At 42.7% G+C, this 26,050-nt stretch overlaps 1 protein-coding gene across 2 annotated transcripts in view; it reads left to right on the top strand.

Moving 5' to 3' along the window:
* Positions 1 to 26,050, top strand: part of FAT3 (FAT atypical cadherin 3) — a 552,420-nt gene that overhangs the window by 471,136 nt on the left and 55,234 nt on the right. Inside the window, exons 13-14 of one of the 2 annotated variants that reach the window (XM_024731307.1) lie at positions 22,295 to 22,684; positions 25,182 to 25,396. In XM_024731307.1, coding sequence (XP_024587075.1) covers positions 22,295 to 22,684; positions 25,182 to 25,396 — 605 coding nt within the window. Of the gene's footprint in view, positions 1 to 22,294; positions 22,689 to 25,181; positions 25,397 to 26,050 lie in introns of both variants that reach the window. The other variant, XM_024731305.1, reaches the window with a different exon arrangement.

The following is a 26,050-nucleotide window of genomic DNA, read 5'->3' as shown; positions in this document are numbered from 1 at the left end:
AGACAAGCAAAACCTAACAGAATTCAGCACCACCAAACCAGCTTTGCAACAAATGCTAAAGGAACTTCTCTAGGCAGGAAACACAAGAGAACGAGAAGATCTACAATAAAAAACCCAAGACAATTAAGAAAGTGATAATAGGAACATAGATATCGATAATAACCTTAAATATAAATGGGTTAAATGCTCCAACCAAAAGACATAGATTGGCTGAATGGATACAAAAACAAGACCCATATATACGCTGTCTACAAGAGACCCACTTCAGACGTAGGGACACATAGAGACTGAAAGTGAGGAGATGTAAAAGATATTCCATGCATATGGAAATCAAAAGAAAGCTGGAGTAGCGATTCTCATATCAGACAAAACAGACTTTAAGGCAAAGATTTTTACAGGAGACAAAGAAGGACACTACATAATGATCAATGGACAATCCAAGAAGAAGATATAACAATTGTAAATATTTATGCACCCAACATAGGAGCACCTCAATACATAGGCAAATGCTAACAGCCATAAAAGCAGAAATCGACAGTAATACACTCATAGTAGGGGACTTTAACACCCCACTTTCACCAAAGGACAGATCATCCAAAACGAAAATAAATAGGGAAACACAAGCTTTAAATGATACATTAAACAAGATGGACTTAATTGATATTTATAGGACATTCCATGCAAAAACAACAGAATACACTTTCTTCTCGAGTACTCATGGAGCATTCTCCAGGATAGATCATATCTCGGATCACAAATCAAGTGTGGTAAATGTAAGAAAATTGAAATCATATCAAGTATCTTTTCTGACCACAATGCTTTGAGACTAGATATCAATTAGAGGAAAAAACCTGTAAATAATACAAACACATGGAGGCTAAACAATACACTACGAAATAGCCAAGAGATAACTGAGGAAATCAAAAAATTCCTAGAAACAAATGACAATGAAAACACAATGACCCAAAACCTATGGGATGCAGCAAAAGCAGTTCTAAGCAGGAAGTTTATAGCAATATAATCCTACCTCAAGAAACAAGAAACATCTCAAATAAACAACCTAACCTTACACCTAAAGCAATTAGGGAAAGAAGAACAAAAAGACACCAAAGTTAGCAGATGAAAGAAATCATAAAGACCAGATCCGAAAAAATGAAAAAGGAATGAAGGAAACAATAGCAAAGATCAATAAAACTAAAACCTGCTTCTCTGAGAAGATAAACAAAATTGGTAAACAATTAGCCACACTCATCTAGAAAAAAGAAGACTGAAATCAATAGAATTAGAAATGGAAAAGGAGAAGTAACAACTGATATTGCAGAAATACAAAGGATCATGAGAGTTTACTATAAGCAACTATATGCCAATAAAATGGACAACCTGGAAGAAATTGACAAGTTCTTAGAAAAGCACAACCTTCCAAAACTGAACCAGGAAGAAATAGAAAATATAAACAGACCAATCACAAACACTGAAATTGAGACTGAGATTTAAAATGTTCCCACAAACACAAGCACAGGACCAGATGGCTTCACAGACGAATTATATCAAACATTTAGAGAATAGCTAACACCTATCCTTCTCACACTCTTCCAAAATATAGCAGAGGGAGGAACACTCCCAAACTCATTCTACAAGGCCATCATCACCCTGATACCAAAACCAGACAAAGATGTCACAAAAAAAGAAAACTACAGGCCAATATCACTGATGAACATAGATGCAAATATCCTCAACAAAATACTAGCAAATAGAATCCAACAGCACATTTAAAGGACCACACACCATGATCAAATGCAGTTTATCCCAGGAATAATCCCAGAAAGGATTCTTCAATACACGCAAATCAATCAATGTGATTTACCATATTAACAAATTGAAGGATAAAAACCATATGATCATCGCAACAGATGCAGAAAAAGCTTTCAACAAAATTCAACTCCCATTTATGATAAAAACCCTCCAGAAAGTAAGCATAGAGGGAACTTACCTCAACATAATAAAGGCCATATGTGACAAACCCAGGGCTAACATCATTCTCAATGGTGAAAAACTGAAACCATTTACTCTAAGATCAGGAACAAGACAAGGTTGCCCACTGTCACCACTGTCATTGAATATAGTATTTCAAGTTTTAGCCACAGCCATCAGAGAAGAAAAAGAAATAAAAGGAATCCAAATCAGAAGAGAAGAAGTAAAGCTGTCAGTGTTTGCAGAGGACATGATACTATACGTAGAGAATCCTAAAGATGCTGCCAGAAAACTCCTAGTGCTAATCAATGAATTTGGTAAAGTAGCAGGATACAAAAGTAATGCACAGAAATCTCCTATACACTAATGATGAAAAATCTAAAAGAGAAATTAAGGAAACACTTCCATTTACCATTGCAACAAAAAGAATAAAATATCTAGGAATAAACCTACCTAGGAAGACAAAAGACGTGTATTCAGAAAACAATAAGACACTGATGAAAGAAATGAAAGATGATACAAACAGATGGTGAGATATACCATGTTCTTGGATTGGAAGAATCAACATTGTGAAAATGACTGTACTACCCAAAGCAATCTACAGATTCAATGCAATCCCTATCAAACTACCAATGGAATTTTTCAAAGAAGTAGAACAAGAAATTTCACAGTTTGTATGGAAACACAAAAGACCCCCAATAGCCAAAGCTATCTTGAGAAGGAAAAATGGAGCTGGAGGAATCAGGCTCCCTGACTTCAGACTATACTACAAAGCTACAGTAATCAAGACAGTATGGTACTGGCACAAAAACAGAAATATAGATCAATGGAACAGGATAGAAATCCCAGAAATAAAACCATGCTCATATGGTCACCTTATTTTTGATAAAGGAGGCAAGAATATACAATGGAGAAAAGACAGCCTCCTCAATAATTGGTGTTGGGAAAACTGGACAGCTACATGTAAAAGAATGAAATTAGAACACTCCCTAACACAAAAATAAACTCAAATTGGAATAAAGAGCTAAATGTAAGGCCAGGCACTATAAAACTCTTAGAGGAAAACATAGGCAAAACACTCTACAATATAAAACACAGCAAGATCCTTTTTGACCCAATTCCTAGAGAAATGAACATAAAAACAAAAATAAACAAATGGGACCTAATGAAACTTAATAGCTTTTGCACAGCAAAGAAAACCATAAACAAGACGAAAAGACAACCCCTAGAATGGGAGAAAATATTTGCAAATGAAGCAACTGACAAAGGATTAATCTCCAAAATATACAAGCAGCTCATGCAGCTCAATATCAAAAAAACAGCCCAATCCAAAAATGGGCAGAAGACCTAAATAGACATTTCTCCAAAGAAGATATACAGATTGCCAACAAACACATGAAAGGATGCTCAACATCACTAATCATCAGAGAAATGCAAAACAAAACTACAAAGAGGTATCGCCTCACACTGGTCAGAATGGCCATCATCAAAAATCTACAAACAATAAATGCTGGAGAGTGTGTGGAGAAAAGGGAACCCTCTTGCACTGTGGATGGGAATGTCATTTGATAACAGCCACTATGTAGAACAGTATGGACGTTCCTTAAAAAACTAAAAATAGAACTACCATATGACCCAGCAATCCCACTACTGGGCATATACCCTGAGAAAACCACAATTCAAAAAGAGTCATGTACCACAATGTTCATTGCAGCTCTATTTACAATAGCCAGGACATAGAAGCAACCTAAGTGTCCATTGACAGATGAATGGATAAGGAAGATGTGGCACATATATACAATGGAATATTACTCAGCCATAAAAAGGAACTAAATTGAATTATTTGTAGTGAGGTGGATGGACCTAGAGACTGTCATACAGAGTGAAGTAAGTCAGAAAGAGAAAAACAAATACCATATGTTAACACAATATATATGGAATCTAAAAAAAAAAAAATCTTCATGAAGAACCTAAGGGCAAGATGGGAATAAAGATGCAGACCTACTAGAGAATAGACTTGAGGACATGGGAAGGGGGAAGGGTAAGCTGGGACGAAGTGAGAGAGTGGCATGGACATACATACACTACCAAATGTAAAATAGATAGCTAGGGGGAAGCAGCCGCATAGCACAGGGAGATCAGCTTGGTGATTTGTGACCACCTAGAGGGGTGAGATAGGGAGGGTGGGAGGGAGGGAGACGCAAGAGGCAAGAGATATGGGGATATGTGTATACGTATAGCTGATTCACTCTGTTATATAGCAGAAACTAACACACCATTGTAAAGCAATTATACTCCAATAAAGATGTTTAAAAAAAAAGGGTGGGGGCTTGAACTTGGGTCAAGAAGAGGGGAACAATCCAGTAGCAAAAGAGAAAGAAAGAGATGAGGGTTGTATTAGCCAAGATAGGCTTGACGAGACTGAGGTAACTTTTTAAAAATCTCAGTGGCTTAGTCCAGCCAAAGTTTAATTCTTGCCCCGAAGTGCAGGTTAGCATGAGTCCATTCAGTGACGTGGAGATCGGTCCCTCCATCCTGTCAACAGGATCTTCTTGACCTTTGGTGCTCAAGGTCACTGCAGCAGGAGAGGAGAGGGATGAAGGAGGCACACAGGCTCTTAGCTAACTCAGCCTGGGAGAGACCCAGATCACTCTGTCACTTTCCCTTGCCCAGAAGTAGTCAGAAGAGGCTGGGGAATTTAGGAGAGGCCATGGGGTATTTGGTGAGCACTCGTTGTCTCTGCCACAATGATGAAAGCAGGAAAGGACAACTGCCCCAGCAGGTCCCAAAGAGACTGGAGAGGTTAGCATTACTCATGAGTAGGGAGGGTGAGCCTCAGCAATTTGGAGAGACCACTTGACCTTAGAAATCAAAGGAAGGAGAGGGGCAAAAAGAAAAAAAAACAACTGACACTCAAAGGAAGAAACTAAGAGGGAGATGCTGAGGATAACCCAGTTAGGAGGCACACATCCACCCTCAGACATCTCCATGTGGTAAGAGGAGACTAACATGGGGGCAGCTGGGCTGGGCGCTCTGAGGTGAGAGAAGGGAGCTAGTTTCAGGGGCCAAAGGCAACATGAGAGGGAGTCACAAAGAAGTGGGGAAGAGAAATTCCTCACCCACTGAGGGCTCTGTAGGTGCTGGGTTATAGAAATGAACAGACCCAACCAGTAGAGTGAATTACATAAATAGAAAAGATGAGAAGTTCTCTCTCAGAGTCTTCCAGAATGGTGCTTTTCCCTCTAAAGTTAATAGTTAGATCCTCATATTAACAGAGAGAACAAGAAAGAAACAGAGAACACGTATCTCTTGACAGAACTTTTCCTTTTTTTTTTTTCTGACTGCGTCGCGTAGCCTGTGGGATCCTAGCTCCCCAATCAGGAAGTGCAGAGTCCCAACCTCTGGACCACCAGGGAATTCCCAGAACTTTTCCATTTTTACCCAAGTGTTTGTTTTCCAGCAGTCCTCAGCATCCTTAATTTTGCACTGTCATTCACTGTAGTAATGTAAGCTTGCAGTCCATTTGGAGATTCATTTTCTGCATATTTCACGAGGGAGATAGATGGCATCATGACTCCAAGCGTGCTCTCATGGGGCAGAAGCTGGACTGAACTTGGTTTTCCAGAGAATGGATCTTGTTAGAATAAAGGGCTGGCCCAGTATCTCAGAGCCTCATTTGCTCTGAGCATGTAGCTCCTCATGAAAGAGCAGGAAATTATTTACCTGAGAGGAGTGTTCACGAAAATAACCACTGAGGGTTATTAAATAGAGATCTTTCTGACCAAACCACTTTAAATGGATCTCTCCAGTTGTTTCTTGCCTCTTCTGACACATTCCTAGGCTTGTGTGGCTGCCACTTGTTGAGCCGTGAAAAAAGACTCAGGAAGAACAGCTAAGAGATGAGTTAAGGCAAGTGCACCACAAAGTGCTGGAAGGATGACAGAAAAGCATGTGGGTCTAGTGCTCTGGGCTGGCTGTTTCCTGCATCGTCCTGGGATGAAGTCTGAGGGAGGGTCATTCAGACCAGTCTGTCAGAGTCAGAAACATTTGTCTACTGGAGCTCTCCCTTACCTTCAGATATGATGGCCAAAGCTTCAACTCCTGGGATGGTGTTAGATTTTAAATATTCCCTCGTCACCCTTCTGGTCTCACAGAGGTCCCTGTAATGGAGCTTGATTTTAAATCTTTCATCATCACCTTCTAGTCTCATGGAGGAAAACAAATATCCATTCAGCATGTACTCTTGGAAGGACTTAGCTGAATATGTTACCTTTACACTGGGCCCCAAAAGCAAGAGAAAAATGTCACATCTGACAAAAGAGATAAATTCTGAAGCATTCCTTTTCCATAGCCTTTGGCACCCAGCTGTGTGGGGCAGAGAGAAGTGTCAGTCTGTGGAGTCTGTGAAGGAAGTTGGAGGCACCCATGTATCCCACAATGGAGGCATGCAGGTGGCCTGCCATTTTTCTCTTTTAGGACTTCCCAAGTAGATAGCTTCTTGGCAGCCTCATACCTCAGCTGAGCCAGCACCCCTGGCCTCCTCTGGACCCTGCATATCATGGGGTTAATCCCTAAATGTCCTTCAGGGACACATCTCCTAGTAACCAGAGATCAAGAGGCCACATGGGTGTGTGGAAAGCCCTGGATGATTAGTGCCCTGTGCTGTGTGCAAGCTTCATGACCTTTGGCTAGTAACTGGTCTCCCTCAGACTGTTTCCTCTTTTATCAGTATAATGTTAGAAGGACAGGTGTAGTGCTTGCTTTGCCAACCTTGAAGGATGAGTGAGAGGCTCACCCAAGAGTGACTAGAAATGAGGGAACTACATTGAGCCACATCTGCCCTCTTTGCAGCTGGATATCCTGCTCTAATCTCCAGCAGCATCTCAAGATTTTCCTTACATGGAACTGCTTGCATATCTCTTCTCTCCTACTCTTAAGCCCCGAAAGGCAAGACTGGGGCTTGGTAAGAATTTTAAATGACAAAAATCATAATACGACTAATAACACTTACTTTGTGAGCTTCTACTACATACCAGGCACCGTGCCAAGTACTGCAGATATATTATTTCCTCTTCTCACACAACTTCTGCAGGTTGGCAGATATTTTTGTTATTGTTCTATTTAACATATGAATAAACTCTGAAGGGTTAACTTGCCCTGAAAGAGAAACTAGTTAGTGGCACCAAAGGAGGCTTGGTTAATAGATATCAATAGTTATATTTTAGTCAAGGGCAGTGGTTTTCAAAAAGTGGTCCCTGGACCAAGAGTATCACCTGAGAGCTTGTTGGAAATTGGACTAATTCCCAGGGGATATTAATGCTGCTGTCCTAGGACCGCACTTGGAGAGCAACTTGCTTAGGAATTCCTAAACTTTTTGTGCCACCAGTACTTTAACAGTTTGGTGACACCTACAGATCATGTCTCAGGATAATGTTTTACAGTTCATAAAATAAAACACAAAAAGTTACAGAAGAAATGGGGTCCAAATATTTTTTAAACTTGTTATACAGTAATATGAATTTCTGCCTTAATACATTAAATAAGATCTAGCACAGTAGATCTCATAACTTTTATATTTTGGAGTAGTGGTAAGCAGGGTGGGTATGTCCCACAACTATAAATTATGAAAATAGTTGTGATTTCTGTTGGTTACAAAAGCACAGCTGCTGCCCATACTACAGTGATCGGTTGCCAACATTTACCATTGAACGTTGTGCTAAATCCAGTTAGAGGTTAATGAAAATAAAGATGTAAATTTTTCCCTCGGTGGTAGGCAGCTTCTAAGATGGCCCCCAATGACCACCCCCTACCTCTTGGTCTTCCTATCTCTTTCCTTGAGAGTCCGCTGGATGTACTGACTCCTGACTCACTTCTAATGAATAGAATATGGTAGAAGTGATGGCTGATATCACTTCTGAGATTAGCTTACAGAAAGACTGTGACTTCCCTCTTGGGCATGCTCTCTGTATTAGTCTGCTTGGGCTGCCATAACAAAATACCATAGACTGTGGGGCTTAAACAGCAGAAACTAATGTTCTCAGTTCTGGAGGCTGGATGTCAGCTCAGCGCGCCAGCATGGTCAGTTCCTGGCTCACAGGTGGCTGCCTTCTCACTGGGCGCTCACATGACCTTTCCTTGGTGTGCACAGAGAGGGAAAGAGCTCTCTCTGCCTTCCTCTTCTTATAGGCCACCAATCTTGTTGGGTTAGGACCCCACCCTTATGACCTCTTGAACCATAATATCTCCTAAAAGCCCTATCTCTAAATACAGTCACATTAGGGGTTAGCTCTTCAACATTCAGATTTGGTGGGGGACACAATTCTGGGAAAAGCAGTCCCTCTGACTCTCTCTTGCATCGCTCACTCTGGGGAAGAGAGCTAGGATATGGTGAGGCAGCCCTGTGAGGGGCCCACATGACAAGGGACTGGGGACCACCAACGATTGCATGAGTGAGCTTGAAAGTGGACCCCACGTCCGCCTCCACTGGAACCTTCAGATGAAACTGCAGCCCTGCCCAACAGCTTGACTGAAGCCTCATGAGAAACCAGGAGCCACAGACAGCCAGCTGAGCCATTCCTGCCCCACAGAAACGATGAGGTACTAAATATTTGTTGTTTCATGCTGCTAAGTTCTGGGGTAGTTTGGCATGGAGCAATAGAGAACTTAGTGCAAGTTCATGGACCTCCTGAATTCTACCCACGAATCCTTAAGAATTCTCCACCATAGCCATTATCCTTTCACAGGCTTTACCGAGAGGGAAGAAGGGCTCAAGTGGGTCAGGGGCAATCAAAACAGGGCCTTGCCTCCAGGAGAAGCGGCTCAGCCAAGCTGAGAACACGGCTGCCATGACATGGGCAGGGTGAGTGATGACGTAATAGCTGTTGGCTGCTCTTTGCTGCTCTTCTCCTGGGTTCATGGATTCTCCCTAGGGCACTAGCCCTACTCCTTCTGTGAATCATAGTCCTTATAGATCTTGGGGTGTTATGCTGGGAAGGACCTGAGACTAAATCCAGTCAAAACCCTTCTTTTTCTGGGGAGGGAACTGGGGCTCAGAGATAAAGAGACTTACCCAAGATGACTTCGTTAGTGGCAGAGCTGGATCTAAAAGGAGGGTACCCTGACACCTCAGTTCAATGCTCTTTTCTATTCTCTAGTCATTTCTACCAGAAGATGTTGTGGGGTTTCTTTTTTTTTTTATATTTTAATAGCTCTTTTTTTTTTTTTTTTTTTGCGGTTCGCGGGCCTCTCACTGTTGTGGCCTCTCCCGTTGCAGAGCACAGGCTCCGGACGCGCAGGCTCAGCGGCCATGGCTCACGGGCCCAGCCGCTCCGCGCCATGTGGGATCTTCTCAGACCAGGGCACAAACCCATGTCCCCTGCATCGGCAGGTGGACTCCCAACCACTGCGCCACCAGGGAAGCCCTTAATAGCTTTTAATAGGTTCATCAATTCTTCTGACAGAGATGAAAATTTTATTTTATCTTTAAAATTAAAAAAAAATTTATTGAAATATAGTTGATTTACAATGTTATGTTAGTTTCAGGTGTACAGCAAAGTGGTTCAGTTATACATATATAAATATATATATTCCAGAAGATGTTTCGAGAAGGATTCAATTCTGATGTCAGCCTGTGTGCTCTTAAGTATCATGTATTCTATGTCTTTCCTTAACACCTTAGAAATTATTACCTCTAAGCTGCATAAATCAGTGATTTAATATGTTTTTTTCTTCCCCAAAGCCCTGCTATTTTCATTTTTTTTAAGAACTCTTATGATTTATTCTCTTAAGTTTCAAGCCCTGCTATTTTCTTTTTTTTTTTAAAGAACTCTTATGATTTATTCTCTTAAGTTTCAAGCCCTGCTATTTTCTTTTTTTTTTTAAAGAACTCTTATGATTTATTCTCTTAAGTTTCAAGCCCTGCTATTTTCTGAAGTATTAAATCTTTGAAGGCAGCTGAGAAACTGTTAAAATGGTTGTCAAAACTAAATAATCCCCCTAAAGACAGAGACATGAGCTGTTCTCTGGAGCACATTGTAGCCAAAGCCCTTTGCCTGTTGTAGATATCAAAAAAGATAATCTCATGCTTGAAGCCTTTCTCCAAAGAGCCCCAAACCCTTACACACGTAATCTTGCTACAGCTAGGGCAGACCTTGATACTCCCACTGACAGCTGGAGAAACTGAAGTTCAAAAAGGCTTTGTGCCCCCTCCCAAGGCGTCTGTAAAATGGGTAGTAGTCCTGAGTAAAGAGCTCCAGGGTGCCATAAAACCCTCCCCGAATTCTTTACCTTCCACTAGCATCAGGATGTCTGCTGTAATACATGCAGCTACGTGGCAGACTGTGACACCCCATCACCTCTGGGTCACATTGTCCTGTCACTTTGGGAATCACAAAGGGGCTTTGGGATGAGACCAGATTAAATATCCCAGTTCCAAGCCTTACTAACTGTCTGGCCTTAAATAAGTTCCCCAACCCCTCTGAACTCCTCTTCCTCCCTGGAAAAATGAGATATTAATTACTTGTTTTCTCTCCAGACTGTGAGCTCCTGGAGGGCTGGCATACCAGCCCAGTCACCAGTGCAGGCAAGGCACCAGCCACCCAGTACATGCTCGATGCATGTCTGCTGAACTGCCAAGTTGTTGGGAGAACTAAGTAGACATTCCACCTAAATCCCCTAACGCCATGTCTAGAACATATGTGGATTCTTTTCTCAGGTGTTTTTACACACAGAGCCTGGGCTCCCTTGTGTAGAAATCTCAGAGGCTGAAAATTCCCCTCTCCAGTCATTGGAGATAATATTTCTGTCACACGGGGCTTAATTTGGGAATGGACTGACCTCCCCTATGCCCAAGAAAATGGGATGCCTTCAGTTGATTAGGGCACTAGGAACTACCCCCTCCCAAATCCAGAATCCAGCAGCAGAGATAAAATAACACACAAAAATCAGACAAACTGGTTGTCAACCCTGGCTGTACACCAGAATCCCCTTGGGAGTTTTTTAAAAATAAACATACAGGCCAGGGCTCCATCTCCAAAATCTGATTCAGGAAGTCTGAGATGGGTCTGGACGTACATTTTTTTCTATAGTTGACTGTGATGTCTTGCCTGGTTTAGGAGTCTTTGCATTGGACACATATAAGTTATTATTATTATTCTTTTTAAAATCTTCCAAGCAGGGGGAGGTCAAAACAATTAGTTATCAAATAAAACAGCACATTCCTTTCAGAAAGGAGTATCTTAGTGAACTGTTTCAGCGGTCACCTATAGGCAGGGAATTCTGATTTCTAAGAGTTGATCTCTGTGACTCATTCCCGTGAATTCACACGTTCACACGCTGTCTCATCCATAGATGCCACAGGTTGGTAGCAGCCTTCTGAGCTGCTCCTTTGAATCAATCCTGATCCAACACACAGCAGTACACAGGATGGCTTTAAGGGAGCGCTAGCTGTCTGGAGAAATCTCTAATCACCCCTGTGCATTTTGTGCAGAATCCAAGGACCCCAGATTTGGCTTGGTGCCTCTGCAGGGTATGTTGAGAGTCAGTGGAGTGTGCTTATCAGCTTTGCTGCAGGATACATGCTATCATTTCACCTTGTGAAGCCTCCTTGATGGGGGCAATTATGTTGTCCATCATCAGTGGGGAGCTCTTGGAATAAGTTCTCCCATATTACATAGCACTTCCCACCCACACACCCTCTCCATCTCACCCCTTCCAATCTTCCTTCTTCTCTCTCTGCTAATTTATCTGTTAACTTCTGCCCAGTTTTTCATTTACTATAGCTATAATTGCTTATAACAGCTCTGGTAATTTGCTAGCAGCTCCGAAAACAGACAGCTTCAGCACCTGCCCTTCTAAGTGTGTAATTTTGCAATACTGATCCCTTAACCCTTCTCTGAGTGCCCCTTGCAATTTCATCTTTCTTAACTTCACATATGTTCACATCACCCGAAATGCCCTTTCTTCTTGTCACTTTCCCACTTTGGTACTCCTGACAACTCCTGTCTTTCCTTCATGGTTCAATTCAGTTGTTTCCATCTCTGGGAAACTTCCCCTGGCCACCTCTCTCCAACAATCAGCTATATACATGTTTGTCTCCTGAGAAATAGGAGACATTTGAGGGTAGAGATACTGTGACCCTCTTCTTTGTATCCCCAGTGCCTACCATATGGCAAAAGTCCTGTGAATATTTATTGGATGGATGAATGAATTGATCCAATGGTCAGAGTCAACAACCCACCCAGGAAACATTTTTAGTGTTACTGCTGAGTAGCAGTTCAGCATAGAAGTTCTGTGCCCCAATAGAGATGGAGTTTTGAGTACATGGTTGATGGATTAATTTATTTATAAAATAAATTAATAAATTTATTAATACATAAGTAAACTTATTGACTATCCCAGTTAGCAAAGTGCCAAGCCATAGATGCTTGAAAGAGTTATACCCTGATGAGCTGCAACTTCTGAGGGATCACAGAAGGCAATCTCAGCAATGGGGCCAGCTTTATCAGTGTGCAGCCTTTGCAACTGTACAGGGCCCCGTGTTTAGAAGGGCCCCTCCTTGGTTTAATGTTCTGTTGTGGCTGCACTGAACTTCTTCACTCTTTTTTGTAATTGAAGTATAGTTGATTTACAATATTATGTTAGTTTCAGGTGTGTACAGCAGTGACTCAGATATATACATATATATGTATATGTATATACATATATATATATTCTTTTCCATTACAGGTTATTACAAAATATTGAATATAGTTCCCTGTGCTATACAGTAGGTCCTTGTTGTTTATTTTATATATAGTAGTGTGTACCTGTTAATGCCTCCCCCTTTGGTAACCATAAGTTCGCTTTCTCTGTGAGTCTGTTTCTGTTTTGTAAATAAGTCATTTGTTAACATTTTTTAAACAAGTGTCCCTAGATTCCACATATATACATTAATATAAGACATTTGTTTTTCTCTTTCTGACTTACTTCACTCTGTATGACAGACTCTAGGTCCATCCACGTCTCTACAAATGACCCAATTTCGTTCCTTTTAATTGCTGAGTAATCCAAAAAAGAGGGAATATATGTATACATATAGCTGATTCACTTTGCTGTACAGCAGAAACTAACACAACATTGTAAAACAGCCATACCCCAATAAAAAAAATAAATGAATTTATGAAGGATAAACAGAAACACACACATACACACACACACACACACACACACACACACAAGGACCCCTGCATTTTTATGTTCTGTGAGAACTCACATCTTGTGGCCAGTCTTACCCAGCAGAGCCGGTGCCAGCCCAAATGACAAGTCCCCAAGAAGTTTCTGGCACAGTCAGGATCTCCCTTTTTTTTTTTTTTTTTTTTTTTTTTTTCCCTTTTTTTTTTTTTTTTTTTTTGACTATTCAAAAAGAGTCAAAAGGGACTACTGAACCCCAGAGTTGGTATTTTGCATGTGGGAATGTGTCAGGATTAGTTATCACCCAATTAAAAACTTTTAAAAGGCACTTAAAGCAGACATAATTAGAGAGTCTATTTAAAAGTCATTTCTGACTTCAGAAGTAATTGCAATTCCATGGAACTCCTCAGGGCAACTTTCTGCTTTATTTCCTATCATCTGAAGGCATATTTTAAAGACAGAAAAGAACGTTCAGTTTGAGCTCTTTCACTGCGATAGAATTTTATTTGCCTCCCACAGACAATGAGAGAAGAATTTGAGGCTAGCAACTTTCTTCTACTGCTTAAATAGTTTTAAGAATGTATCCCTTGAAATAACTTTATAATAAGAACTTTGACCCCCAAAAAGGTGATTTTCTAAGTAAAGTCAGTGCCTTTCTGAGCAAAAACTAAAATGAGGAATGGAAAGATCCAGAAAAAGAATCTTATAAAAATACCTTTTTCTACAATTATTTCAAGTAGTATGTATGTTGAGAAATAAACTGGCCTGGAAAATAACCTGAAAATTTGACTACTCTCTAAAATTGAAACTAAAGAATTATTTTCTATGTACATGAGTTTTATAATAATTCTTTTACTTATTACAAACATGATCTGTGTCCACTGTGTAAAATCTGGAAGGACAGACAAAAAGAAAAAAACAGTCAATTCTAACCAATGTTACCATTTTGATAGAAGTCCCTTCTACCTTGTTCTTTACAAAAATGGGCTTCTAAACTAGATACTGTTTTGTAACCTGCCTTTTTCACTGGCTTGCAAACATATTTCTGTGTCACTATATACTCTTTTACACTTTTACATAATGATATATACAGTATTCTGTGATATGAATGTACTGTGCTCTATTCAGCCAGTCCTTATTCTTGGAAAATTGTGTAGTTACTAGTTTATTTCACAAATGAGAACATCTATTTAGCAATAGCTTTGTATATAATCTATGAATTTTTTTTGTTGTTGTTGGTTTTTTGTTTTGTTTTGTTTTGTTTTTTGCGGGCCTCTCACTGCTGTGGCCTCTCCCGTTGTGGAGCACAGGCTCCGGACGCGCAGGCTCAGTGGCCATGGCTCATGGGCCCAGCCGCTCCGCGGCATGTGGGATCTTCCCAGACTGGGGCACGAACTCGTGTCGCCTGCATCGGCAGGCGGACTCTCAACCACTGCGCCACCAGGGAAGCCCTATGAATGTTTATGTACATTTTTAGTATTAAATATTTCTGACTTCTCCACTTCGCACTGTTCGGAGGCTCTTCAGTTCTTTGGCCCATGCATTTGCGGTGGGCATGTAACAGCAGTGTGCTCACCACCCCTACCTTCATCGTGTTAGCAGGCTCATCATATGCTTGCTGTGGTCCCCTGGCTGTTTCTTCTGCAGTTCAACGTTCATTCTCTCCTGTTGTGTGCCAGGCCCTGGTCTCAGAAGCAGGATACAAAGATAATAAGACACAGCCCCTTAGCAGGGGGTGCAAGTGGGGAGTATCAGATGGAGGCAGTCAAAAGGTACAAACTTCCCATTATAGTTATAAGATAAATAAGTACTAGGGATGTAAGGTACAACATGATAAGTATAATGGACACTGCTGTATGTGATGTATGAAAGTTGTTAAGAGAGCAAATCCTATGTGAGTTCTCATCACGAAGAAAATTTTTTTTTTTTTTAATTTCGTATCTACCTGAGATGGTGGCTATTCCCAAACTTACTGTGGTAATCATTTCATGATATATGTAAGTCACATCATTATGTACACGTTAAACTTATACAGGGCTATATGTCAATTATATCTCAATAAAACTGGGGGAAAAAGTAAAGTGGAAAGGAAAAAAAAAAGACATGGTCCTTCTGCCTAAATGATACATTAATCAAGTGGGAGAAAGGATATAAATATAACTAATGAGAATGCAATAATGATGTTAAGGAAGCAAAGGGAAGGGAGCAACTGGGGAAGTTAAGGAAGCTATCCCAGAGGAGACCCTGCAAAGAATATGTAGGATTTTGACAAGTGAAGGCGGGGAAGAGGATGTTCTGAGTAGAAGGGAAAGCATGAGCAGAGGCCTGCAAGAGTAAATGTGAGTGTGTCTTCAGGAGTGACTGCAGTAGACCACCCAACAGGGAAGTGGGGCAGGAAGTGACCTGGAGAGTGTGGGCTGGGACCAGACTGGAAAGGACTGGAAAGCCATTCTCAATCGTTTTTACTTCTTGCTGTAAGAAGTGAGAAGTTGGTAACTATCTTGAGCAGGTGGGGCAGGACTGGACCCAGCGTTTTAGGAACTTAACTCTGGTTAAATTTAGCCACGAAAGGATGGAGTCCGAGTTTGCAATTAGGGGTCTTTTGCAACAGTGTAGGTGAGAGAAGGTGGAGCCTTGCCTGACTGTGAGTCCCGGCCACAGACATTCAAGAGGTCTCTCAGAGGTAGAATCAAAAGAACTCAACATTGAAGTTCAGGTAGGATTGGAAGACATGCAGGAAACCATAAACTATCTGATAGCTAAGATATTACTTTAATACATAGTTAATAGTTTACGTAATTCCTTGTCAGGTTGCTAAGCTCCTAGAATTAGGGAAGCATCTTTTGGGCTCCACTTCACCTCAGTATGGTGCCTGGAATAGTCAAACAAGTGGCACTTGACAAATCCTTATCAAATGGGAGGGTCATAGCCAGGGTCTCTGGTGAGAAAGACAGAACCCTTGTGCTTCTCAAAAGTACTATATTTTAAGGATAAGCCTATTGCAAAGGAGTGCAATGACATATTCAAGAACCAAAGCTTTGTTTAGCATTTTTCTTCAAAAGGTGATCCTTATAGCTTAAATAAGAATGTGACTTAATCACCATGCCTGGGTCCTAAAGACTGAAATCTAAATGTACTTGTGGGATTTCAAGCACTGATAAATAGACATTCATGAAGGTGGGAGAAAGTGTTGGTTCAAAACAACTTATGAGATTGCCTAGGTCATGGGATTGAGGGACTGACAGCCATGGGACATGAAGGAACTGTAAGGGACAATTGCAGTGCTCTGTATCTTAATGCGGATAGTGGTTCCACGGAGATGTACATTTCTCAGAACTTATGAGCTAGACACTTAAAATGTGTTCAGGTTATTGTACATAAATTATGACACCTCAGTATATCGATCAAGCTGATATGAAAGCACATGATTAGAACCAAAATTAAAAGTATTTCTAGAGTATGATTGTTGAGACTGTTTCAAATTATTTTTTCCCCAGATATCTATTCTGTATAAATTCAAGTCCCTTTAGAAAAGCCAGTTTACAGCAATTTAGTACAACCCCCATTTTCTGTGTGCTGCCTACAGGCCAGATCCTGTGCAGGCACTGGAGGATAGAGTGTGAAGGTCACAGACACGGCCCTGCCCTGACAGAGTCAAAGCAGCAGCCATCATGAGACCCCCTGAGTAAGAGCAGAGCTCTTGTAGGTTCCTTAAGCCCAGGGAGCTTGATCTCAGAAGGAGGGGAGAAAACATTTTTAAAGACCAGTTTAAAAAAGTCTCAGTGTCCTTGCTGTGTTGGCTGCTCTGGCCATTTGGTTTTGGTACTGATTCTAACAATCTCAAGTATCAATCTGAGCTCTTCTGACACTAGGTGAGATCCTTGGGGATGATCCTAGCAGTGGGCGTTATTTCTCACTGAGGTATAAAAGCCTTGCTGTAAACTATATGTGTGAACTCTCAACATGTAACTGAATGGTATGAAACTACTGTGTTAAGTTTTCATCCCATCCAGAAGAGTCCAATAGCTCATCATCACTGGGTTGAATGTGGACTTTTCCTTTGGTGACTCAGCCCATTTATGCCCAGGTCCAGCAACTTCATGGCCAGTTGGAGGAGAGGGTCAGCCCTTTGAAAATAAAAATGAAACCAACTCCATTAATTAACTTGCAAATGAATCACAGTGCTGGAAGATCATCTTACACTTCAATGGACTAGGTTCTATCATTTTAAAAATGAAGACACCTGAGACCCAACGAGGTTAAGCTACATGAGTATACTTGGGAAACCCATGGGCTAAAGCAAGATCTCCTGTCTTCCAAGACTGCACCACACTGCCTTCATTCCTAAGCATTTAAAACTCTGACTTTTCTGTACAGTCCATGCTCCCCAAACAGTCCCTCTTTTCATTTGGCCCAGTTGAGACGAACCTAGCCCCCATTTAGAAATCTTCCAAGGGAGGGAATATAGATGCCCAGGATTTCATAGCCTTCTCTGGGAATTTGTACATGCTATTTCTTTCCTCTCACCCCACTCCACAAAATGCCACTACCTGTTACTTCCTTTGAGCAAATCGGGATTTTAAGCATTCTCTGTTTACTTGATTTTAATCCTCTGAAGGCCTGCCCGCTCCATGTGCCACAGTTAACGCACAGAAACTTCACATGCAATGAAAATCATACTTCTCTTGGTAGTCTGGCATTTCAGCATCTTAAGAAGCTGAGTAGCTCCGTCCTCATTAAATTAAGTGCAAATTGGAGAAGAGAATTACGTACTTAAAAACACAGACACGAAATGATGGATTAATGTTATACCTTAACAACACGTCGTGACATGCAGTGAGAGCACTAGACCGATTAGCAAGCAAGTCTTCTGCTCGGGTTCATCTTTTCTGCCCGGTACGTAGCGAAAAGCTGGTGATTTGAAGAATGGCATTTATCAAACGCCCTTGGATAGAAAGTTTCCACTTTAGTGACGGGACCTGCATTCATTTAACAAAGAGCCCCCATTGCCTGGTAATACAGCAAAAGACCCAAGTGCTCCAACAGAAGTATTGCCTGCACGTTGACATTTATGCATCTGACTTGATTTCTAGAAACCACTGAAATCTGTTGCAATTGTGTTCAAATTGGAGTTTAGATACATTCCAAAAATATATCCTGCTCTTTTCTTCAGAACTACCAAATCACAAGAGATACCACTTAGCAGGTTTGTTGGTTTGGGTGCCCACCCTGCCCCAACCTTTTCTAGTCTTACTTTCATATAAGTCTGACTGGTTACAGAAAGGAGAGGTAAACCGTAAATCTCCCTGTTCCTCCTGGTGTGAATGCACAAGATACTGTCAGAAGCAAAATATACGGGGAGTGGGGGGAGTTTGGGTCCGCAACTTGTTGGGGATGGTTTTCTGCTGTGATAAAGCAGAAACTCCCTGTCCCTAAGCTTTAAAGGAACAGAACCTACCCAGAGGGGAGCCGTGGTCTTTGTGTGACTGATCAATGTCAGCCTTGTAAATGCAGGGTTCCAACAACAGGGCTAGCTGGCTGAGCTGGAAGCTCTGAAAACACAGCTTCTCCTGCTTGGAGGTCTGAGCAGAGCCAAGAGCCTCTGAATAGGGCTGGGAGAGAAATCTGCAGACTTTCCGGATGTGCAGGCTCAGCGGCCATGACTCATGGTCCTAGCCACTCCGCGGCATGTGGGATCTTCCCGGACCGGGGCACGAACCCGTGTCCCCTGCATCGGCAGGCGGACTCTCAACCACTGCGCCACCAGGGAAGCCCAAGGCAGTATTTTTAATTAGATTTCAGCTATCTGTCCCAGTGAAGGAAACACAGGCAGTCATGAAAAGCACCTTCCCTTTGGGCCTTGCTGCCACAGAGAGCGGCAGTGTGCAAACCCAGCCCCTACCTCTCCTAACTCAGCGGGTTGGAGCACCATGGCTTTCAGAACAGGGTCAGAAATGGCCTTCTTCCTACGTGACCTTCAAGCCTGAAGAGGAAGCTTATCCAGGAGCACATCTGAAAATAGGACTTTGTCGCTCCTGCTTACCTACATATGCTAGTGGCACCAGGGAAATCCCTCAGCCCTTGGTTTAAGCGTCAGTGAAGTGGGTGTTGCCAACAGATGTTCAGATGAAAGATCCTGCATGAACTTCCTGCCCCATCTTATTGTTGGTAAGAGAGGTCTTCCATATGCTGGGGCTGGGAGTCAAATCCAGGGAACATGTGTGATTTGAAAACCCATGTGGTGTATTTATGTCAATCACTGATGTGTTTCCATAAATGCATTTTTGTGCCTTTGAGAGGTGTTCTGACACTATCCCGCCAGTCAAGGCAGCTCCCAGGGCACACAGTCAGCTCCGACACCCAGGCAGGGTTATTGTTTTTCAGGTGCAAGCTTGATCACCTCCACGATCCTCTGTGTATTCACCCCAGGAATTTATGTTGAAAAGTTTAATCTTGCAGCCACCTGTAAAAGTAGCCAGAAAGCAGCTCTAAAACACCTGCTTTGGGGCCTTATTTCAAGGGACAGCAAGGAAAGAGCAAAGACTTCTTGTTTTTCATCCCAGCACCAATAAAATCAGAGGTTGATGTTTATATATCACAGGGTGGTTGTTTTGAAAGAGAAATAGAAGTAAATGATGAAACTTTGGAAAAAGTGGACTCTCTGGAATGGAACCATGAACAAACTCTCAATGTTGACCTTCTGGTTAAAGCCACGTAATGCAATTTCTGTCATTCCCTCCATGATTTATTGGTTTGCTTGGAATTTTGGCTTAAGGGAAACTGTACATGGAGGGAGTAAACTGTTTAACTCTTATTACTGCCAAAGGCCTGTCCCCGTGGTGAGATGGTGTAGTAGAAAATGACAGTGCGTAGGCCCTCCCTGTAAGAGCTTATATGCTAGGGGTCCATGATTCGCGAAAGACATTTCCAGGTAGTTGTCATAGCTAAAGTCACGACTAATAACTGTCTTCATTAAGAGCGTTTAGTGAATTTGAGGTTTATAAACCATTTTGAAGTGCTGAGCTCCTCGGATGAAAACAGTTAAATCAATCTTCAGAATCGGAAGTTGGTCCAATCATCATTCACTGATTTGTTGGTTTTTCATGAACGTTTCCTGGTTGGTAGGTTTTAGCTTTAGTATACATTAAGGTAAAATGGTATTTTGGTAACTACGTGCATTTCTTTAAGTCATGGAACTGGAGACCGCCCTCTAACTAGATCCTCTCCCTCCTTTGATGGGGTGCTCTAGGCTTACTGGCCACTGTATTTCTTTTTTCCCTTTTATATTCCCTTACGATTCGGCAGGAGGACCCCCAACCACTGCGCCACCAGGGAAGCCCATGACCGCATCCATTCTTATGGCTCTGCTGGCTCTCTGAATGCTGAAAACCCTCAAAAATGTAACTCCAGTTTGGACCTCTCCTCTGATCTCCAGCCTCCTCTGCTAACTTCCTACTTGAATCTCCACTTAAATATAAAATGTCCATCTCACACTTAATCGATGCAAAACAGGGCCCGTGATCTTCGTCCAAATCCTGTAGTCTTCCCGCAGTCAGTCCTCTCCATGGCAACTGATGATAACTCCCTCTTTTCAGTCGCTCAGGCCCAAACCTAAGAGTCATTCTGGGATCTTCTCTTTCGTTCACATCCCACATCCTGCCAGCTCCACGGTGAGAAAGCGATCTATTCTCACCACCTCCAAGTTCAGAATACATTTAGGGCCCCTCACTTCTCACACCCACGTGTTCAGAGTACATCTGGAACCCGACCACCTCTCACCCCTTCCAACACCACCATCCATTCCAGCTGCCCTTATTGCACACCTGTCTTCCTGCAGGAGACTGCCAGTGGGTCTCTGCTTCCTGTCTTGCTGTTCTGTTCATAACCAGCTGCCTGAGCCATCCTGTTAATATCTAATTCATATCGTGTGACTCCTCTCCTCAGAGCCCTCCAGCGCTTCCCAACTACCACCAACCACCACCCCTCCGGGTGATCTGCTCCCCAGTGCGTCACCACCCTGCTCTCATCGCCTGCATCTCTCTTCTTCACTCTGCTCACACTGGTCCTCTCCCCCGTGCTCCTCAGACACACGAGCTTGGCTCCCACCCCAGGCTTGTCTGGGTCCCTCTGCCTGCAGCGTTCTTCCTCAGATTTCTGCACTGCTCACTCCCTCCCTCCCTCCTTCGGGTCTTCACTCAAATGCCAAACTTCCAACCACCTGTATTAAAAGGACCACCCTTCTCCCCAGCTCCCAAACTCCCTCTCTCCCCAGCACTCACGATTACCCCCCATTATGGTTTCATTCTTCTCCCTTTTTATTCCCAAACATACCATGTATTTTACTGATTCTTTGTTCTTGTTCATTTCTTATTTACTCTCACCAGAAAGTAAAAATTTCCCTCAGGAAATGTTTGTCTCTTGTCCATTATGAGAATCTCTAGTCTTTGGAATAGTGCCTGATAGAGTCTAGATAAAAATTTGTCGAGTTAATTAATTAATTTGCCTTTCTCTTTCTGTGGCACATCTTGACGCTTGTACCTATTGGCATCTTAGAGTTTTTCTTAAGGATGCATGGTGTTCTTTAATATATTAAGAAGATCCAACTATTTCTTTTTTTATTAAGTTGCTGGATTGTTTATTAGGAGACACATAGTGACCCTCAGGATAAGTTTCAGATGGAGGTTATAAAGATATGAAGAAATTGCTTGAGGGCTTGAATAATAATAGGTTATATGTTCTTCGCTGTTTTCAAAGCGTTTTTCATCTTACTTGTGGCCTAGGCAGGTAAGAAAGACTGTAACTTGTCCAAGCCACACGAGCCAGAAGAACTGAAGTCAGTTTCTCTAACATGATCAAGACAGTTGGTCAGTTATTTGAAAACATTGAAGGAAGGACTCATAACAGCGTGACACATGCATGCAAAACGTTTTGCTTTAGGTCCAGCTATTTCTTACCAATATTTTCCGTTTCTTTACCATTTGGTTCAGTTGTATATTTGTTATAAACTGAAGTCGTCGTAGGACCAAAGCCATTGGTTTCCATAGTTACCGTTTTTCTTTGTGTGGCTGTTAGACAGTCATCAAAGCCACAGTCTTCTAGTGTAGAGAGCGTCCGGCTGCGTCACTCTCCACTCACGCTCTCGCGTCTCCCACAGGCACCAACAGGAAGGTCGTGTACTCCCTGGCCGACTCGGCCGATGGGTTCTTCTCCATCGACAGCTCGTCTGGCATCATCATCCTGGAGCAGCCACTGGACCGAGAACAACAGTCCTCCTACAGCATCAGCGTGCAGGCCACCGACCAGAGCCCCGGCCAGGCCCTGTCCTCTCTGGCCACTGTCACCATCACCGTCCTGGACATTAACGACAACCCCCCCGTGTTTGAGAGGAGGGACTACCTGGTGACGGTGCCTGAGGACACCTCCCCTGGCACCCAAGTCCTTGTTGTTTTCGCCACCAGCAAAGATATAGGCACAAATGCCGAGATTACGTACCTCATCCGGTCTGGAAATGAGCAAGGGAAATTTAGGATCAACCCAAAGACAGGTGGGTAAACAGTAACCAACTTAGAACTAAGGCTTCACTATACCCTGGTTCTCCTCCTAACCCTCTAATCAACCGCCCTTCTTGGTGGAAACAAGTCTTCTCAGAGAAGGACCTGCATGCTGACCCCAGAGTGCCCTCTGACACTCTGTTCCAAGGATGTCCCCTGCTAAGTTTCAGCTCCTTGCTGTGGGCTCACTGGGCAAATACTTGGCCCCTAGGTTGGCACCAGGATTTTTCAGATTGACAAGCTCGGGAACAGTCATGTGGTTCAAGATGGGGAGATAGTATTTGCAGATGGAGCCTCAGGGTCCTATATTTCTGTGTTGGAACAGCTCCTGGGGATTAGCCTCCAGTTGGCACTGTCCACACTCAGGTTGCCACTCTCTGGTCACCTACCAAGGCAGACGTTAATGAGTGATCTGCACGGTGACCTTCAGGCCTTCTAAACCCAGCACCCGGCTGGCTGGAATGGGCATTGTATTTGATTCCTACTCACTGCTCCCATAGTCAGAACACTGCCATTTCTCACCACGCCCTTTTCAAACTCCGCAGGAAGGTGTGGCATCTCCTGGGGAAGAGATGTCTAGAAAGAAACCAAGAGAACAAAGAGAACCCTAGGGCTTTCTCTTCCTCGGGCAGTTAATAACTATTAGGGCTGTTTTGAGTAAGTGAAGAGGATAATTCAGAAAAAAGTTTGGCTATTCTTTGAAAAGTAAACATACTCACCCTTGCGTTTTCAAAGAGTGTTTATATTAATATTTTCAAAGCTCTTTTGTGGATATTCTTATTTGTTTACCTATCCCCCTATGAATAAGCAAGGCAACCCATTTCACAGATGAGAAAGGTGAGTCCCTCATACCTTCTGGCCACTGGACATAATTCCGTCATCACTCAAGGAATATGTACTTGTTGAGCAAGAGGACAAAGGAGGTCTGTTTTATGTTGGTTAATCCAAGACATATGAGCAAGAAACTATCGCAATTAGCAACGTTCATGTAACATGGCAGATACACCAGATTCCTATTAAGTCGTTAGTTATTTCTCCCATTTTCTGTATGAGCAAATCGGCTTCAGAGAGGTTAATTTTTCCAATGTGAGTAAGTTGTGGGTGGTGCAGGGATCCAGGATTTGAAGTCAGATCTCCCTGACTCTGGAATACATGCTCTAACCTCTATATAGCACTGCTATGCCATGGGGGTGCAAAAATTGCAGGACACGTAGTCCCTGCCTTAGTATAGGAGGGTGGAAACGTTAATGGAAGGATTGCAGCAGCAGCTTCTCCCAGTAGTAACCCTGTTTATTAAGTGCATTACTTCAAATTAAAATGTATGGGGATTTTCCTCACTTAAATATGTGTTAGCCTTAGCATGTCTAGTTATGGCCATTGTATATGAATACCATGGGGAAATGGTTGAGTACTGTTTAAATCTGGCTCTGGATAACGAGGCTGGGATGCAAAATAAAGCGCTAGGGGTGGTAATTGCTAAGAAAACATAATTATGGAGAGAAAGAGGCTCTTGCTTTAGGTACAACTTCTATTTCTCACCTTAAGTAGAAGGGCAGGCTTAGCTCCCTGAGAAGCTGCCTGTCTGGAAAGAGAACAGATGTGATGTACTCACCTTGGTCCTAGTGACTGTTTTCCAGGTGGGAGAGAGAGGTAAATGCCCTCGAGCACTGCTCTGCAGACGGTACAATGACCAGCTACCAAGTGCAGGAGGCAGGACTGGGTCGCCCACCAGAGAGGGCTAGGATGGGAGGGAAAGAACACTCAAGGAGCCCCTCGCGGAGGTGCCCCCACCTAGCTGCTTTCACCTGTTCTCCTTGCTTAATTTAAGTAGCTCTGTGCCATGGGTATTAGCTCTGCTCTGTAGTTGTAGACACCAAACTCACACTTGCTATTTGGCAACAGATTCCCAAGTGTTTCCTTTTCCGTCACGTCACTATATCCTGAACTTTCTGAGGTCTTTGTCCTCTTTGTGCCACAAAAGTTTCAGAAAAGCGGCTTATGAGCAGGGGAGGCACCTTAGTGGTTAATTCAGTTTGAGAGTTAGGTTAAGTCTGCAAGTGTGTACTTACTGATGAGGGACGGGGTCATACAATCACGTCCACGCATCTTAGCACATTCTCAGTCTGCCTGGGTCCACCTGAGGAATCCTGGGGAGATGCTCATAGGGGATGCTTGCTCCAGTCCCTCCTCCCAAATTGCCTGAGAGTGAATAATGCCAGAGATTTTCAGGCTGCCTGAGGGAAGTTCAGAAGCTATTGCGGAAACATGCGAAGACCTGATTTCTTCAGCATTGTGTCTGATGGATAGCAATGTTTTAACTGACAGCATTAATCAGACTCTGGGTTGCTTTCAGCTGGGTATTAAGTAAACAAATTCGTGAATATCTCAAACTCTTGGCTGGAAATGATGTTACAAATATTACCATGATCGTGGGACTGCTGACCAGAGTTTTTCCTAATCAAATCTAAAGCGCCCCATTTTCCTTCAAAGGGAGTATCTCTGTGTCTGAGGTCCTGGACTTTGAACTATGCAGAAAGTTTTACCTGGTGGTGGAAGCGAAAGACGGGGGCACCCCCACCCTCAGTGCCATGGCCACTGTCAACATCAACCTCACAGATGTGAATGACAACCCTCCCAAGTTCAGCCAAGATGTCTACAGTGCTGTCATAAGTGAGGACGCCTTGGCCGGGGACTCTGTCATTTTGGTAGGTGCCAGGGGCGTGGTCCAGACACCTGGGACTAATAATCCTCAAGAGAGTGAAAAACTGAGCAGAGTCTATCTCGGATTCTCTTCGCACTTTCTCTTTTCAGCATCCTTTGGTCCCCAAGAACTTTAGTCAGACACCAGCCTTTCAACTACTCCTTCTCCACGTTCTGTTAGAAAGGGTCTGATAAAGTTCATTTATATCAAGGTGTAAGTGATCGCTCATCACTTTCCTCCCAGGGGTGTATTTTTTTGAGAAACAAAACAGACCATGGAATGAATTTCTAATGATAGCTCCTACTAGTTTGTGACCTCGGATGACAAGTTAGTAGATGGCTAAGGACAGAATAAAAAATCCTCCCCACCCCCCCAAATACACACACACACACACACACACACACACACATACAGAAGGGCAGCTACAAATGGGATCAAGCTTAAGACTGACTGGTTACTCTTAAAGGAGCTCTTTCTGGAAGGAATTTTTTCTATACCAGTAAGAGCAAGCTGTGTATTAGGAGGATACAGGTTCTCTTAGACATAGAAATTACATTTGGGAACAGTGAGTCAGTCCCGTCCTCAGCGCCCTCATTACCCCTAGGTGGGAGAGGTCCCTTCCACCCAGCCTCATATCTGGCTCCTGTAGCACCAGGTA

This window comes from Neophocaena asiaeorientalis, unplaced genomic scaffold (assembly GCF_003031525.2).
Source record: "Neophocaena asiaeorientalis asiaeorientalis breed wild unplaced genomic scaffold, Neophocaena_asiaeorientalis_V1.1 scaffold143, whole genome shotgun sequence".
In the NCBI taxonomy this organism is placed as follows: domain Eukaryota; kingdom Metazoa; phylum Chordata; class Mammalia; order Artiodactyla; family Phocoenidae; genus Neophocaena; species Neophocaena asiaeorientalis.
Note: the sequence above shows the minus strand (reverse complement) of the source record. Positions and strands in the feature narration are given on the sequence as shown.